Raw genomic sequence first — 19,468 nt, 5'->3', positions numbered from 1 at the left:
ATGTTCCAGAAAGTGAACTACCTTTTTGGTGGCTTTGAGACATTCCTCGACACTTGGTGCCCAGATCAACCAATCGTCGAGGTATGCTGCTACCATGATTCCCTGAGTTCTCAATTGCTGCACAACCACTTCTGCTATTTTTCGTGAATACCCTGGGGGCTACATTCAGACCGAAGGGCATCACTTTGAATGAGAATGTCTGATTTTCCCTAGCCTGAATCCTAGGAATGGGCGGAAGTGTCTGGCTATAAGGGATATGATAGTATGCGTCTGTAAGATCGATGGAGCATGTGACGGCTCCACGCGGAAGTAAGGTCCTTACTTGCGAGAGGGTAAGCATCTTGAACTTGTCACAACGAATGAAAGAAGTTTAGCTTTGACAAGTCTAAGATTACCCTTCTTTTGTTGAGCCTTTCTTTGGCACGCTGAATAAGCGACCTTGAAATTTTAGATGCTTGACTCTCGCAATAGCTCCTTTCTGAAGGAGTTCCTCCGCGTAATCTGTCAATTCCTTTGATGGTATTTGGCGGAATGATTTGATTGGAGGAGGATCTTTGATCCAACTCCAACCCAATCCTTTGGACACTATGCTCTGTGCCCAATTGCTGAACCCCCACCTGTGACGGAAGAGGAACAGCCTCCCTCCTACCTGGGGAGCCTCATTGTTGATGGGCGGGTTTGACCACCACGCCCTCCTCTGAACTGCCTGCTCCTTGTCGCCCTTCCGTGCGCCACGCTGGCGAAAGTAGCCTCTCGCCCTACCTCTCGATTGCTTGTTAAAGGGAGGGTAGCCCTGACCTTCATACGTAGGGTTGAAGGCCGGCGAGAGTGCGTAGGAGGTCGAAGGTTGTGATTGAGGAGACAGCAGGAGGATGGGCTGGTTCTGTTTAGAACTAGCAGGTTGTCCCTGTTGGGTAACGGGACGGCCTGAACAAATTGCTGCTGTTGCTGGTGTTTCTGGTAAGGCTGGAACCTTTTACCAGACTTCTTTGGTTTCTTACCAGCAGTGGGGACGGATTCTTGCTTCCTCTTGGATGAAATACCCCACCTAGCTCTAAGGCTCTGGTTGAGCCTAGCAGCCTCGTGGTGTACTTCATTTACAGCGGACTCTGGGAAGAGATCCGCTCCCCACATGCTAGAAGCCAGGAGTCTATTAGGCTCGTGCCTAATAGTGCACTCCTGCAGAACGTGCTTTCGGCAATTCCTCCTAGCTTGGAAGAAGTCGAAAGCATCCGTCTGAACCGTCTGAAGCTGGGATTTGGCCAAGATCTTAAACAGAGGTTCCGTAGCATACGAGAGAGCAGCCATCTCCGTTATGATCAGTGAATTGAGGGACCTGCCAAACCTAGTTTCGCGCGTCGAACTCCGCCTGAATCAAGGAATCAGGCAGCCTTGGAAGCTTCTCGCCGAACTGGTCCATGGCGCAGTCCGGTTTGAGCTTGCCAAGCGTGAACGTGGCTGGCAAGTTCTCCCACAATTCTCCAAAAGCTGGGAAGAGCGGAGAAGTAGACTACGCCTCCCTTAGCTGTGGCATGGGCTCATCCTTGAGGACTGCCTGAAGAGTCCTCTCTACTATTTTTGTAGCGAACGGAAGAGAAGCCTCCTCTTCCGTCGCAAAAATAGTGAAAGGACTCTTATAGGCCTGGAGCTTGGTGTTTGTGCACTCCCAGTCCTCAAGGCAGTGAACCCATTCCCGTTGGGCATGATCCCTACTGTAGAGAACATCCTCCCTAGAGATCTTGTCTTCCCTAGTAAGAGCCGCTACGGTCAGCCTAGCATAGCCGATGAAAGGCTGCGTCAAACCCGGAGGATAAAACTCGAAGTCCTCAATCCTTCGAGTTCCACACTCCGGGATAGAGATCATACCATCCTTAAATGGAGCGTAAGCGGCTACTCTCCATGGGTTCTCCATAGAGAAAGCTGGCAGAGAGTCGTATGGCGGGAGCTGGAAAATACCAGCACTTGGCACTGGGGAGACTGGAAGGTGGACCTGAGAGAGCCCAGCTACTCGGTCCTCATCCTCTCTAACTCTGTTAGAGAGATCTTGTATGGACTGGCCTGATTGAGACAGAGTGCTCGACAGTTGTGCGAACATCTGCTCAAATTTCGTCCCCAGGGCGGAGACTTGCGAGCCGACCATCTCGCCCACCTGTTGCATCACCACTGCTGAGAAAGCAGTGGGATCAAAGGTGCTGGGTCCCGCTCCTCCCACTCCGGCGTTTACCGGAGTGGATGCGGTGGAGGCCGGAGAAGGCATTGGCTCGGCGGGCGAGCGCCGAGCCTTCTCCTTAGAAGCCTTGCTTCTAGAGCTCTTCGAGTAAGAAGAGCTCGGCTTGGCCTTCACCGCGTCAGCGTAAGAAGTCGAAGACTTCTTAGCCGAAGAAGACGAAGATGACTTCTTAGAAGTCGTCTTAGTTAGGGTCTTCGGTTCTCTCTGTCCCTTCACCTTTGGGGGTACAGAGAGAGCGGGAGAGCGGGTAGGGATCTCAGATCCCACAAAGCCTTGGAAAGAAGCGCTTGAAGAAGGGACAGGAGAAGATCCAGGAGCGCCCAAGGAAAGACCTTGGGCGCCCGACACACCTACCTCAACCAACAAATCCTCTGCCCCTACCGCCATAGGCTCGATGTTGACGTCCGGGACCGACTCCTGTGTGGCTACGACCCCGAAAGATTGCTGCATATCTTGCTGGATGGAGGCTATGAGAGGGGCTGCGGACAAGGGGTCAACATACCCTGTTGACTTGCCCGCGGGGAAGATCTGGACGGCCAGCTTCTTGTCAAGGATGTAAGGCTGGCCTTTGGCGGCGTTCTTCCCGAAGCCGCCCACACCCACGCTTTTCAGGGTAGCAAGGGCGACCTCCCTCACACCAGTAGCCTGAAAGAAAAGGTGAGATGAGCTTCTAATGGCGGAACGGGGTTAACAAACTTATGTCTAAGAGTTGTTAGTAAAATGATAAAGAAGCCTATAATCGACTTACCCCCTCCACCAGCTGACTGACTAGGTCGTTAGCAGATGGTGCAGGCTTCCGGGTGCCAAGGGGACGATCATATTCGTTGAATTGGAATGGCGTGGCCACATGGAGCGGTGAGACCTGCACTCATCTGGCCGGCCCAGGGGTCGTACAACGTCGCGTTGCATCCCAGGACCTGACAGTTGGTAGCCTGTAAATGGAAAGATACATGAGTATCAGGAGAACACTTACAGCCTAACAGTTGCTCCGCTGGTGCCGGAGCGAGAAAGTTAGATTAAACCAGAGCCCCGCCATAATACGTGTGGTAACAAGATAGTTGGTTGTCCTAGGCTATTGCTCCGCTGGCGGCGGAGACAAGAGATAGAATCCAACCAGGTGTGGTGGTAAAAGGAAACCACGACGAATAATGGCGGGGATGGTAAACATATGAATAATAAAATTAAACAAATCATCGTAAAATTAGGGTATATCCTTAAAATAACAATAATATCAAACCTTTCTCCACCCGTCTACTAGAAGAGTGCCCGGGTAAGAAGCAAGCTCCCTTCCGGTAGCGGGGGAGAGATGTAAGGATATAGTAGGCAAGCAACCGACCACTAGTAGTGACCACCCCGCCCGCTGGCGGAGCCAGTAATCTATAACCAAAGGTGCCCCGGCTGCGACGGAAGGCTCCGTTCGTTATAGAAAGGGAAGGTGGCTGAGCAACTGGGAAGGGGGGGGAGGGTCTCGGCGTAACACGGCGGGAGAGAGAGAGGGGGGGGGTTGGCCTACCTCCTCCCCGTCTCAACAACTACCCGCTCGGAGACTCGGTACCCTATGAGTGGTCGCCCTATACCCCCCGCTGGGAGGAACCCCTGGCCACCTCAGAGAGAGAGGGAGGAAGGCAACTGAGGTTGTCATGACAACCAAGGGGTCCCCCAGCGCCTCCCTATACCTGGTAGGGAGGGAAGGGGAAGGGGAAGGTGCGATGGAACACGTGACCGCAAGTGGCCTAAGCCGCGAGCAACACAACCGTGGGAGGGCCACGTGAACCAGGCTGTACCAATACATGGGACATGCACCTAGGCTAGCCTAACACCCTAAAAAGAATAAATTTACATCGTAAAGATGGAAAAGACACTTTTAGTAGACGAAAAAGAAGCCCAGGAGGAGGCAAACTGTTCCGAGGAACAGAAGCCTACTTGGAGCCAGCGATAGCCGATGAAGAGCAAGAGCCGGGATGCTGGGCTGGAACAAATAATAGCCCTAAATACCAAACTAAGAGAAATGGTAAAGGGGCTAACCTAGCTAAAACTCGATGTAAAAAACGATGAACGTAATATAGTAAGCCCATAAGTATAAGAAGTCCAGTATGGAGGACCGGGAATTCTTAACGAGGCAGCATGGCGCCGCCACGAGACAACCGGGAAACCGTATATGACCTATTAGAAGGAAAATACTGGTTCCCGGAAGACAAAAATACAGTAAAACATTACTTATGAGGCACTTAACTTAGCCGTTGCGATGGCAGAACGTTCCATGATGATGGTGATAAAATCCCCGTAAAAAGCACAAGCACAAAGAGAATGTGTCTGAACGCTGGCGCTAATGATTAAGGATGTCCGCTAGGGGCGCTGCTGTCCGTGGCGTCCTCTAGTAGTAGTAGTAGCGGCCGCATCGCCCGTTGGTATCAGCTCTCTCTTGTGGGGATTCTGATTGGAAGTTCTAATTGGTGAATGTCTCGTGGTAGTGTTCCCACTCGCCCCTATTACCATACCGACACTTCTTTTTAAGAGTGAGCGAGTCAGTTTTACTGACATTTTCTTAATTTTGTTTTTCTCTGGTAATTTTAGGTTAATTTTACCTAGAAAGAATGATATTAAGGATCCTTTCATAGGCCGACACGAGCTGAGCCCAGAAATATATATATATATATATATACAGTGGACCCCCATATTCACGTTCTCCGTATTTGCAGACTCACATTCACGGATTTCTCTCGGGAACATTTCCCTGCATTATTCACAGAAAATTTGCATATTTGCAGTATTTTTCAATGAGAAATATCCTTTTTTTTATCAATTTAATCATAAAATGCACTTTTTGTGATAAAACTATTAAAAAACCAAGTATAAAAGTTTTTATTGGGTTTTTCTTGAGTTTTAACTAACAAAATAGGCTGTTTTCAGTATTTTTATAGGGGTTCCAAATATTTGTGGGTTCTAACTATTGACGCGGGGGTCTGGTACCATCCCCAGCAAATACGGGGGGGATCACTGTATACGGGGGGGGTCTGGTACACATCCCCTGTGAATATGAGGGGGCCACTGTATAGACAGTGGGTACCAGACACCCCCTATGAATAGTTAGAACCCGCGAATAGTTGGAACCCCTATTAAAATGCTTAAAACCTCCTATTTTGGTAGGTAAAACTCAAGAAAAACCCACTAAAAATTTGTATACCTGGTTTTTTTAATATTTTTATCAGAAAAAGTGCATTTTATGATGAAACTGATAACAAACCAGGAATTTGTGGATATTTCTCATAGAAAATTACTGCGAATAAGCGAATTTTCCACGAATAATGCGGGGGAAACGTTCCAAGGAGAAATCCGTGAAGTGTGAGCCTGCGAATCAGGAGAACGGGAATAAGGGGGTCCACTGTATTTACTTTATAATATATATATATATATATATATAATATATATATATATATATATGTATATACAGTAATACTTTGGGTTACGAACCGATTAGTATACGAATTTTTTAACTTACGAAGTGACGCCCTCATTCTGGAATACGAATTTCACTTGGAATACGAATGCGCGAATTTCCATCATGCTAGGCCGCCTGCTTTGTTTACATCGGATGAGCGTGGGATCTGCGAACGCATTTTTTTCGGCCAAAACTTAACGAGGGTCACGTGACTTCCTCCCACGCATCCCTTGACCCTTTTTAAACCATAACTCTTTCACTATCTTGCTGGCGGTAAGATTGAACGCAGCTGTCCGTGATACGCTCTCAAATTTGCTTAGTGATTTGCGCACGTGTTGTGTTTCCGTGATAGTGCTTATACATTACTATTACCCAAATACTAAAGACAATGGCTCCCAAGATGACGAAGGCAATCAGCAAGAAGGAAAGCATAAGAAAGAAGGAGATGATTACAGTCGAAATGAAGAAGGAAATTATCCAAATGCATGATAAAGGCGAGCGTGTGAAAGACATTGCAGCATTCTTCAAGCGGTCGCAATCAACGATCTGCACTATTTTGAAGAAAAAGGAAGAAATTAAAGCCAGTAAAGCATCAAAAGGTGTCACAGTATTGACGAAACAACGGCCTTATATTCTCGACGATGTAGAAAATTTGCTCATGGTTTGGATAAACGAGAAGCAGCTGGCAGGAGATTCCGTAAGTGAGAGCATCATTTGCGAAAAGGCTCGTAAGATCTACGAAGATTTGAGTAAAAATGAGCCAGGCACATCAGCGGACAGTGAAAAAGACAGTTTTAAGGCGAGCCGTGGCTGGTTCGAGAATTTTAAGAGAAGGACTGGCATCCACAGTGTTGTTCGCCATGGTGAGGCTGCAAGCTCAGATACGAAGGCGGCAGAGGCTTACATAAAAGAGTTTAAAAGGCTCGTGGATTCCGAGAAATACCTCCCCCAACAAGTCTTCAATTGCGAAGAGACAGGATTATTCTGGAAGAAGATGCCCAGGAGGACGTTCATTACGGCAGAAGAGAAGGCACTTCCCGGTCACAAGCCCATGAAAGACCATCTAACCCTACTGTTTTGTGCCAAAGCAAGCGGGGATTGCAAGGTTAAGCCTCTCCTCGTGTATCACTCGGAGAATCCATGCGCCTTTAAGAAAAACAACGTGCAGAAGAAGCTGTTGCACGTTATGTGGCGGTCTAATACCAAGGCTTGGGTGACGAGGATCTTGTTCGTCGAGTGGATGAACGAGGTTTTTGGTCCCAAGGTGAAGAAGTATCTCCGGGAGAAGGACCTCCCATTCAAAGCCTTACTTGTGATGGACAATGCTCCTGCCCATCCTCCATCCGTTGAAGAGGACTTACTGGACAAATTCAAGTTTATTAAAGTCAAGTTCTTGCCCGCCAACACCACTCCAATACTCCAGCCCATGGACCAGCAAGTTATCGCCAATTTCAAGAAATTGTATACGAAGGCTATGTTCCAGCGCTGCTTTGAGATGACGGAAGGCACCAACCTTACCCTCAGAGAGTTTTGGAAGGATCACTACTCTGTTTACAACTGCCTCAATCTGATTGACAAAGCCTGGCAGGGAATCACCAGGAGAACCCTCAATTCTGCATGGAAGAAACTGTGGCCCGACTGCGTTGCTGAACGAGATTTTGAGGGGTTCGAACCCGTCGAGGAGGGCCCAGTTGAAGAGGAGATTGTATCCTTGGGCAAGTCCTTGGGGCTGGAGGTTGACACGGACGACATCGAGGACCTCCTGACTGAGCATGGGCAGCAGCTGACGACCGACGAGCTGTTGGAGCTACACAAGGAGCAACAGAGACAGGAAACGGAGGAGATCTCATCTGAGGAGGAGGGGGAAGACGCTGCACAGTCGCTTCCTTCGAGCAAGATCAAGGATTTTTTGAAATGGGAAATTGTGAAAAGTTTTATCGAGAAAAATCACCCGAATAAGGCTGCGTCAGAGCGTGCAACAAATTTGTTTATCGATAATGGGGTGGGTCATTTCTATAAAATTTTAAAGAACAGGCAAAAGCAAGCCTCCATAGAAAAATATTTGTTCAAAATTGTGAAAGACGACACAGTGTCGCGTAAGCGTAAAATTAGTGATCTTAGTGAACGGTGCTCTCTAGAGAAAGAACCAGAAAGTCTTCCATAAGTGTTCACAGAGGGAGATTTCCCCCCCAAGCCCTAACCCTCTCCTCCTCACCCTTCCCCTCCTCCCGTCTCCGTCAAGCCAGCAGCCACACTCGCCAAAGGTAAAGTTCAGGTTTTACTGTGCATGCATATTAAATCTAGTGTTTATATTTAATTTCATTCTTCAATTTTATAATTTTATGTAATTCCTACACGAATTTTCAACCTTAGAACCTTATGAACAAAAATAAATGGAAAAATATGAATTGAAATGGTCATTCATGGTCGGGTGGAACGCATTATTTGCTTTTTATAACATTTTTATGGGAAAATTCATTTAGGTTACGAATTTTTTAGGTTACGAAGCAGGTTCTGGAACGGATTAAATTCGTACCCAAGGTATTACTGTATATATATATCTATATTATATATATATATTATAACATATATATTTATATTTTATATATATTATAGATTATATAGATATATATAGATAAATATATTATATATATATATTTATATATATAGATATTATAATATATAATATATATATATATATCACTGGTAAAATTGTTGTTACAACAGAACTCCATCCGATAAAAGGAGCTCATAAAAATGCCAAAATATAGAAAGTAAGTACTATACTTCAGAGACTGCTGTCTCTCTCTTCAGGTACGTAATGAATGAGAAAAGTTACAGAAGAGATCCATTCACAGGTAGCATGTTTTTCTAAGTCACCCCTTCTGATAATTCTTTTTTAATCTTCCTAAGCGTTGGTTGAAGGAATATTTTATCAATGATATCTGAAACCCAGGTACCCCTTGAGATGTTCATTACCTGTCTTTATTTGATCAAGGCTGCCTCTATCATTTGGCTTTTGTACTGACATCTGCTGCTACATATTATATGCGACAAATTCCAGTTTATTCTGTGGTTATGGTTATCTATATAGTTAAAAATAGCTGACCTCTATTGTCCATACCTAACTGACCGTTTATGTTGTATTAATCTCTGGGGAAGTGATTTTCCTGTAAAACTAATGCAAGATTAGTCACAGTACAGGCATGGAATTTCATATACTCCTGTGTCCATGCGGGATTTGGCTAAGGTATTTGGGTTGGTAAAGCCAAAAGGGTTAGATTTTCCGAGGGTCTGGGTCACTGTCTTAATCCTGTCCAGGTGAGGGATTTTTATTTTATTGTTGGGTATCCCTCTGGCCGTGTCTTGAGGGGGTCAGTAGAAAATTATGTTTGCTTTATGAATAGCTTTCTCAGTTATGGGTGAGGATACTTTAAAGATGAAAGCTGCTTACGAATGAGTTCAAATTTCTTTTCTAAGAAAACTGGGGAACAAATTCGTAAGGCTCTTAAAAATAGGTTGCTGGCTATGCCTGTCTTTGTGTCCTCACAACGGACCACATATACAAATATATCTGGTTTCATTTTGTTCCAACACTGCTGCCTAAAATAGCACGACTCATTCCAACAGACTTTTCCGTAAGTTAAATAACTTGATAAACAATAATTCCTGGATATTCTTGAGCAATAAGATAAAATTTTAAATTTATCTATCACCCCCTTACTATAAACCAACACTTAAGTCTTAAATCTAACGCTTATCCTTTGCCCTTATGCCAGACCGTAAAAATAACCAAGACTTTATAGTTGCCTTTGACAAACTCATATCAGATAAAAATTACACCCGTGAAGAGATATGTTGAAAAGGTGTTTTACTAAATGCTTTAACTGACCTTAATAAGAAATACCCTGTCCCCTGTAGATTTATGATAGCCATCTGCTCGCTAAAAAAGTTAGATGTTGTAATATGTATATTCGACAAAGACGGCAAAATCGTAATCATGGACAAAGGCTTCTACCTCAACAAAACCAACTAGCTCCTTAGTTACACAAACGCTAACAACAAATTGACAAAAAATCCCCTCCAAAATGTTCCCACAATTTTTTTTTAGGAAAGTAAGATTAATTGGTTGACAAACAGAGCATTGAACTATTGACAAAACTTAAAGTCGTTAATCTTAAACTACCTTACTTTTATGGCCTTCCCAAAACTCACAAAGACAATCATCCATCTAGCCACATCATCTCATGTGCTGGAGCTTTCAATTATAAAATTTCTAAATGGTTAGCTGGCCTGCTTTCCCCTTTCTTAGGCGCCTTTTCTCCCAATCACATTAAAAATACTGAAGATTTTTGTCACCAATTCAGAGAAGCCCATACACCACTTCACAACATAAAATGTTTAAGCCTTGATGTAGATTTCATATTCACAAAACTGCCAGTACAGGACGTTCTACAGCTTTTGAGGGAAAAATTAGCCCCCTATCAAGATAATTTCTCACTGGCTCTTGACAAAATATAAAGTTAGTTGAATTATGTGTACCTAATAACATATCTTCATTCAGGGAGTCATTCTATAAGCAAAAATTCGGATGTAGAGCAAGGGTAGCCCTTTAAGTCCTGTTTTAGCCAATCTATACATGGAATACTTTGAAACTACAGTATTAAATGCAATAAAACCCCAAAAACATGCTGTGGGTGAGATATATAAACGATATTCTAACTTTTTGGGATAATAGGTGGGGCAATTTCAACGAATTCCTTTCAAAACTAAACGCATTAGTGCCCAGCATCAAATTTAAAGTTGAATGGGAAACAGACAACTAAATTCCTTTCCTTGATGTTTTAATAATCAGAGACACAACCTTGATGTTTTAATAATCAGAGACACAACAGAATACAAATTTACCATATAACAGAAAACCAACATTCTCACTTCCATACATTCACTACTTCAGTTATCACGACATTTCTATCAAGATAGGTGTAGCCAGCAACCTGTTTTTAAGAGCCATACGAATTTGTTCCTCAGATTTCTTGGGAAAAGAATTTGAACTAATTTGTAAGCAGCTTTCGTCTTTAAAGATTCCTCACCAAATAACTGAGAAAACTATCATAAAGCAAATGTAATTTTCTACCGACCCCCTCAAGACAAGACCAGAGAGACACCCAATAAAATAAAAATCCCTCACCTGGACAGGATTAAGACAGTGACCCAGACCCTGGGAAAATCTAACTCTTTTGCCTTTACCCACCCAAATAACTTAGCCAAATCCCTGATTAACGTCCAACAAAAGACATCCCACACAGACACAGGAGTATATCAAATCGCATGCTTGGAATGTGACCAATCTTACATCAGTTTTACAGGAAAATGGACAATAGAGGTCAGCTATTTTTAACCATATAGATAACCATAACCACAGAATAAACTGGAATTTGTCACGGGCGGGTTACGGGCATTGCCAGATGTTGCTTGCCAGGGGGACCGACGGTTAAATATTCGCCAAAAATCGAGGAATCGTCGTATCGAGATGCCCTTTGAATATGTTGTAGAGCTCAAAAAGGCGCATCTAATTTATCTCGTGACTTTGTAGCAGCAGATGTCAGTAAAAACCCAAATGATAGAGGCAGCCTTGATCATACAAAGACAAGTACGTAATGACCATCTCAAAGGGTGCCTGGGTTTCAGATATCACTGATAAAATTTTCCTTCAACCAACGCTTAAGAAGATTAAAAAAGAATTATCAGAAGGGGTGACTTAGAAAAACATGCTACCTGTGGATGGAACTCTTGGTATAAATGCCGCCTTTTCTGTAACTTTTCTCATTCATTACTTACCTGAAGAGGGAGACAACAGTCTGAAATATAGTATTTTTTTATATTTTGGCATTTTTATGAGCCCCTTTTATTATTATTATTATTATTATTATTATATATATATAATATATATATATATATATATATATATATATATATATATATATATATGTATATGTATAGGGATATATATATGTATATATATATATATATATATATATATATATATATATATATAATATATATATATATATAATAATATATATACATATATAATATATATATATATATATATATATATATATAACATATATATATATATATATATATATATATATATATATGAATAATTATCACATCGAACCGTGATCCATTTATATATCAATTCAAGCTACAAATGTCCTTTAATATCTAAATTCACTTTACTCCCAAATGATATATTTTCATATATGATTACCGAAGGGGGCAATTTTTTTAATTGATAAGAATTTCGTCCCCCCATGGGATCGAACCACCGTCCAAGTGGACGGGGACGAAATCAGGACAGTCAGTGACGCTATCCAATCAGCCAACCAGAGACCTATAAGTTCATATCGATTCTGACCTACAAGTCACCCTCGATCTGGGAGCTTTTCGTAATTAGAATCGATATGAAACCCCGTCTACCATGTTGGCCAATTCGAGCGTTTGACAGCACGTAGCCTTTTTGTTATGAATAATTATCACATCGAACCGTGATCCATTTTATATATCAATTCAAGCTACAAATGTCCTTTAATATCTAAATTCACTTTACCTCCCAAATGATATATTTTCATATATGTAACCGAAGGGGAATTTTTTAATGATAATAATTTAATTTCGTCCCCCCACCTGGGATCGAACCACCGTCCAAAGTGGACGGGGACGAAATCAGGACAGTCAAGTGGACGCGATCCAAATCCAGACAACAGAGACGCTATAAGTTCATATCGATTCTGACCTTACAAGTCACCCTCGATCTGGAGCTTTTCGTAATTAGAATCGATATGAAACCCCGTCTACCATGTTGGCCAATTCGAGCGTTTGACAGCACGTAGCCTTTTGTTATGAATAATTTCACATCGAACCGTGATCCATTTTATATATCAATTCGGTACATATATGAAAATATATCATTTGGGAGGTCAGGTAAAGTGAATTTAGATATTAAAGGACATTTGTAGCTTGAATTGATATATAATGGATCACGGTCGATGTGATAATTATTCATAACAAAAGGCTACGTGCTGTCAAACGCTCGAATTGGCCAACATGGTAGACGGGGTTTCATATCGATTCTAATTACGAAAAGCTCCCAGATCGAGGGTGACTTGTAAGGTCAGAATCGATATGAACTTATAGCGTCTCTGTTGGCTGATTGGATAGCGTCACTGACTGTCCTGATTTCGTCCCCGTCCACTTGGACGGTGGTTCGATCCCATGGGGGGACGAAATTATTATCAATTAAAAAATTCCCCTTCGGTACATATATGAAAATATATCATTTGGGAGGTAAAGTGAATTTAGATATTAAAGGACATTTGTAGCTTGAATTGATATACTATTCTATATATATATAAATATATATATATATATAAATATATATATATATATATATATATATATATATATATATATATATATATATATATATATATATATCTATATATAATATATTATATATATATATATTATATAATATATATAATATATATATATATATATATATATATATTATAGATATATTATATGATATATAATTAATATATATTATAGATATAATATATATATATAGTATCTAGTAATATATATATACACACAGTGGTACCTCGACATACGAAAAACTCGAGATAAGAAAGCAAATACGAAAAATTTTACGGCTCTACATACGAAAATTGCTCAAGTTAAGAAAGGTTGTTGCTGTAAAGTTCTGAGATTCGCCCGGACCACCGAGAACAATTTTAAAACTAGCGCCTCGCCAACTGAGTAAATGCGCCACCATCCTCCCACTCTCCCATTGGTACCTGATGCTAGTCACCCCATAAGATCCTGCTCTCCTATTGGTCAGCATCTACCCCTTGTGCTTTATGTATTCTATTGGTAAAAGGATGCTGTAAATTGAAAAACTTATTCATGCAATACATTTAATAAAAAAAAACATTAGGTAAAGATAGAATAAAGAATAGAAATGAATGGTTATTATACTGTTTGGTAGTTTCAGTAGTTGAAGAGAGATAATGAAAATTTATGGCTTACTGTGTACTAGGAAAAGTGATTGCTTGGCGATCGTTCGGTACTCGTAAGTGCTGGATCTAAACAGAAGTTTGGAAGCTTTTTTTAGTTTGTTTATTATAGTTAATGGTTACTTAATAATTATTTGAAATGAGTACATGCAATACATTTAATAAAAAAAATTGTGAATTAGATATCATAAAATATAAAATAAATCAGACTGCTGTCATCGAAGCCAACAAATACGTATTTTTTAGAATTCTTCTTCTGTTTTAATGTTACGTTATGTCTATGTTTCATTATAGCTGTCAGTAACTCGGTATCTCTATTAGGTAAAGATAGAATAAAAAATAGAAATGAATGGTTATTATACTGTTTGGAAGTTTCATTAGTTGAAGAGAGATACTAATGAAAATTTATGGCTTACTGTGTCCTAGGAAAAGTGATTGCTTGGCGTTCGTTCGGTACTCGTAAGAGCTGAATGTAAACAAACGATTGGAAGGTTTTTTTTTGTTTTATTTTGTGTATTATAGTTAATGATTAATTAATACTTATTTGAAATGAGTACATACTGATTATTTATACATTTTATTGGCATATTCTAAGCTTTTAGCTTCTTAGGTTTAGATGTCAGAATCATAGACTAGGCTACAGTAGCAACCGCTAACATAGGTTAGGCTTATTGCTAAGGGACATATGCTAAAGTCCTAATATATGCAGTAAAAATGGGGTTGAATATTATATGCAGTTGAATATTACTCAAGTATGTACAGTATTTTGCCTTTTTAGAGTCATATTTCTTCCGTCGGATCGGCGTCGTAACCCTAGAACATGTGTTGTAGGCCTGGAAATATAATTTACTGGGGTGTTTTTATAGGGCTCGGAACGGATTAGGCATTTTACATGTAAAATGTGGTTCAAGATACGAAAAACTCATGATATGAAGGCCGCCTTGGAACGGATTAATTTCGTATCTCGAGGTACCACTGTAGTATGTATGTATGTATATATATATATATATATATATATATATATATATATATATATATATATATATAAATATTATATATATATATAAAGAAGCAATGGGGGGCTCATTCATTCTCCCTTTGCAAAACAGCAAGATATCTCCTTTTATGGGCGAACCACAACCAGACCAAGTTAGTGACTCGATCCATCCAAGGCAAACCACACGAATGTCAAGATGACTCTATTGGCCCCATTCTGGCCATGGCAGGAATGGTTCAGATCTCTTCAGGCTTCTGACAGACTTCCCGAGGAGGTTACCACAAAGGCCAAGTCTCCTCAGACATCCCCTTTTCACAATGCCACCAAGGAAGGCCCACTCTGGCCCTGACAGGATTCAGGCTATCAGGAAACTCCTCAGACAGAATGGGTTTTCAAGAGCAGCTTCAGAGGCATTGCAAAATTTATAAGTCTTACCTCAGAAAAAGTCTATCGAGCCAAGCAGGCAATCTTTACAGCCTGGTGTTTAAGACATGACATCTCGTCTTCTAAGACGTCTATAGCAGACATTGCAGATTTCATTCTTTATTTGAGGACATCTAAGGGCCTTTCCTCCTCTACGATCAAAGGATATAGGGCAATGCTGAGTTCGGAATTTTGGCACAGAGGTTTGGATCTTTCCTCAAATCAGGACCTATCCAACCTCATCAAGTCCTTTGATATCTCCAAACCCAAGGATTAGATGCGGTCTTTGGAATTTGGATATAATCCTGAACTGGCTCTCGGGTCCTTGTTTTGAGCCTCTCCATTCAGCTTCGCTATGAGACCTTACTAGGAAGACCCTCTTTCTTGTAGCATTAGTGACTGCTAAGAGGGTCAGTAAGGTACATGCTCTAGACAAGAGATTTGGATTTTCCCAAGGGGATGCTGGTGTCCTTTCACCCAGGGATTTTGAGCAAAAAATGAGAACCCAACCAAACCCTTGCCTCGACATTACCTGCACAGAATGGAGAAGATTCGAGCAACCTATGGTGCCCAGTTAAAAATCTGTCTTATCCCCTGGCAAAGAATGCTTTGTCATGCTTCTTGAATGACCTTATCACTGAAGCCCATTCTGAAGTTGGAGAGGTCTTAACGTTCTTCAAAGGTAAGGCTCACGAGATCAGGGCAGTCGCTATTTCATTAGCCTTCAAGCACAATTTATCTTTATCTTCGATTCTGCAAGCAACTTATTGGAGGTGTAAGTCAATCTTCGCTACTCATTATCTTGTAATGGCATTCAATAATTGCAGTACCTTGGGGCTATTGTCGGTTACTGGCATGGTGTTGGGAAACAAAGTGTAGGAAGCTTTTCTTCCTGCCTTTTCTCTTCACATTGAACTAAGGTGTCTTGTCTTAGAGGAGCCTGGAGGTACTGTGTACCAGGCGTGCCTACCAATCTTAGTTTTAAGGATGGGTGGTGGTTTGTTATTTGGTGTACGTGTCGTTTTTGTTAACGTCTGGTTGGTTGTTTTATGATATTGCACCCAGGGCAGGGGCAACTGCTTTGTTAACCACCGAGATTATCCCTTGCTGCAAAGCTCCCACTGATGCAGAGGTGTGTCAGGGCTACTCCACCACACCCAACATGGTTTAGATGAGTGCCAACCCTGTATCTACTACCTGCAGTAGCATCATACCAATGCTAGCCATTTGTATTCTCTAACTCATTATCATAATAATGTTTTGGGGTATAAGAGCCCATGTATCCAATATCCGTGCCATATTGGGATTCAGCAATGTAATTACTTGCTAAGTTACAAACATAAAAATGTCATTTTTATGAAAAAAAGAAAGTTTTATATATACTTTCCAAGTAATTATAAATCAGATCCATCCCTCCTCACCTCATATGAACAGAAGGGCAAAAGCAATTGAACTCTTTGCTGAAGTTGTTCCTCCTTACCTTGAAAGTAGGCGGGGCAAAGTCACCTTCACCAACAATAGTGCTACAGCGAATTTCAAAATGTTTGAGCCCCTGGTGAGTGAAACTGTGAGGAATGTAATTACTTGGTAAGTAAATATTAAACTTTATTTTATCATAAAAATGTCATGTTTATAATATTCCCAAACCAAAGGTCACGAGGGTAAAATAAGATAAAAGAGCAAGCAATCAATGCCGCTAACTTACCAGTTTCCCCTGAAGCTGAGAGCAAGGAATGCTTAGTAGCTACTGGAGACATATGATGATGCAATACATTGCATCCAAATTTAAACTGATCAACTGGTCGCATACGATTTGGATCCCATATTTTGATACACTTATCCTGACTACATGTTGCAAATAGACCAGTATCGGCAGGATACCACTGAACACACTCCACCTAAAGCAAAATAAAAACTATCAAACGCAATAAAGGAGCCAGAATTCAGCATTCTTGATGCTTTTGACATGGAATAAAAAATTAAATATGGTGCTTGCAACATGCATATATTACACAAAAGTTACAAATTAACATAGAACCAACACATGAAACTCCTTAATTGCAACGGCAAAATAAATTATGTTAACCATAAAGCGCTAGGCTAAAAGAATTCATATGCAGCACCCCAGGCTGGGGAAACTTGGAGGTCGGCCATTTTAAGAAAAGAACATCAATGGAAAGAGGAAGATAAGCAAATTCACATGGTGTAAGAAAAGAGTATAATAAATTTTCCCCACCTTCTACAAAAAGCTGAAAAAGACTATTTACAACCCTATGTAGGGCCTCTTTTACAAGACAATCGTAAATTTTAGTTATACATATTTTTCTAATTAATAATTTTATTTTGTAAAATTATAATATACATATTTTTTAATTAATAATTTTATTTTATTTTGTAAAATTATAATTACAGCTCATACATTATTAAAACAGATACAAAATAAAATCAGTATAAAATTTTGAGCATATTTGTTGTAAAATATTTACGTAAATTTACTGAAATCGAAGATGCAGTAAATTTTTTGGATTATATATATGTCTTTCATATTTATTTGCAAAATTACAATTATATCTGACATACTATCATAAAAGATAAGAATAAAACCAACAGCAACTCTTGGGTATATTCATGAGCAAATATATAAAAAGATGTCATGTGAGAGAGAGAAAGGCAGTAGTACATACTCCTTGAAGTCAAGATCACAGCTAACTCACGAGTTGCCTAATTGTTGTTCTGAGCGTGTCCAGAAGTTGCCATTAGTGAATATACGGGCAATAAAAGTATTGGAACCACTTTCCCGCCCAAATCCTTCAAACCGATGGATGCTCATCATGCATGAGTGAATCCATCCACCACCCAAAACCTGTTATTGCTTCTCATATGAGGGTATCCGCCCATTAAGGGTTAATCTATACAAAACAGTGGAGTAAATTAACAAGGGATTTTGATTTTTCAGTTTATCAATTTTGTAACATTGATCATAGCAACTATGGGCAACATATCATCAGTTCCTATATTCAATTATGTACTAAAAAAATGACTATGACTGCACTTAAACTTGCTCAAAATTGGTCACTGTAAGCACCTAACCATTCAAGTGTGGCATGAGCTGCCATGGCTTCTCTCTAGAGGTAAATAAACCTACCTTCAGTAATAAGGTCCTTCTAGAAGAATGACAAAGCATTCTTTGACAGGGTACAAGACAGATTTTTAACTGAGCACCAAAGATTACTCATAGGGCCACGAATCTTCTCTGTTCTGTGCAGATAATATCTCTGTGCTCTCTCTGGGCAAAGCACTCTCTCATCTTCTGGGCCTAGGATTTCCATCAGGCTTTTAAAAGTGAGGAACGAGGCCAGGATTTGGTTGGGTTCTCATTTTTTGCTAAAAATCCATGGGAAAATCCAAATCTCTTGTCGAGAGCATGTACCTCACTGACCTGCTTAGTAGTCACTAATGCTACAAGAAAGAGGGCCTTCCTAGTAAGGTCTCATAGTGAAGCTGAATGGAGACTCAAAATGGGGACCCAAGAGCCATTTCAGGATTATATCGAAATCTATTTGTTTGTTGTGAGTGGGACCTCTGTAGTATATTGAATTCGCTTTATTAATAGCTTTCTTGATAATGTATGGAGGGTAGAGTAGTTGCATTAGGTGCTGGCAGATCGTGTTGAATCTATGTACCCATTTGAACATATTCTAAGCCCCCCGAGGAATAGGTTGCACCTGACCACGATCTTTACGGAGTCATTGTGGTAGCTTAAGAAATACATATATGAAACGGCGAAAGTGGGAGTCCTGCATAGTGTGAATGCACATCTGTTCTGTTCTTTTACGATTAGTACGTCTTGGAACGGCAATTTTCTGTCCTTTTCCCCTTCTGTTTTAAATTTTATGGTCGGAACTAGCGAATCTAATTGATTGAAAATTTCACTGAAATCTCCCCAGCCACCATCCCAGTAAGTAAGAATATCATTTACGTACCTAAGCCAGATCATATATATATTCTAAACACAAAATTTGTGTTTAGAAATATTCCATGTAGCTATAGGTTTGCTAGAAAGCGCCCCTGCTAGATATTAATGGTTGTTGATGAATCCCATCTTTATGTGTTTTTAGGAGGCCATAAAAATACGAGAGAGAGGGGTTCATTATCTTGAATGACTCTAGTAATTCTATGTTCTTCTTATTACCCCTATGGTTCTGACTGATTTGTTAAAATGGGCAGCAATGTTTTTCATTATTACTGTGAATATTATCAATTTCGAAATTTTCTACATTCAATTCTCAAATTTA

At 40.6% G+C, this 19,468-nt stretch overlaps 1 protein-coding gene across 6 annotated transcripts in view; it reads right to left on the bottom strand.

Annotated features, from left to right (window-relative positions):
* Positions 1 to 19,468, bottom strand: part of LOC135198629 (DNA excision repair protein ERCC-8-like) — a 201,661-nt gene that overhangs the window by 17,054 nt on the left and 165,139 nt on the right. For all 6 annotated transcript variants that reach the window (XM_064226389.1, XM_064226393.1, XM_064226395.1 and 3 more), the window contains one exon: positions 16,879 to 17,071. In XM_064226389.1, the coding sequence (XP_064082459.1) occupies positions 16,879 to 17,071 (193 nt within the window). The remainder of the gene's footprint in view (positions 1 to 16,878; positions 17,072 to 19,468) is intronic.

Source organism: Macrobrachium nipponense, chromosome 22, assembly GCF_015104395.2.
Source record: "Macrobrachium nipponense isolate FS-2020 chromosome 22, ASM1510439v2, whole genome shotgun sequence".
Taxonomy (NCBI): Eukaryota; Metazoa; Arthropoda; class Malacostraca; order Decapoda; family Palaemonidae; genus Macrobrachium; species Macrobrachium nipponense.
This window is presented reverse-complemented; position numbering and strand designations above follow the sequence as displayed.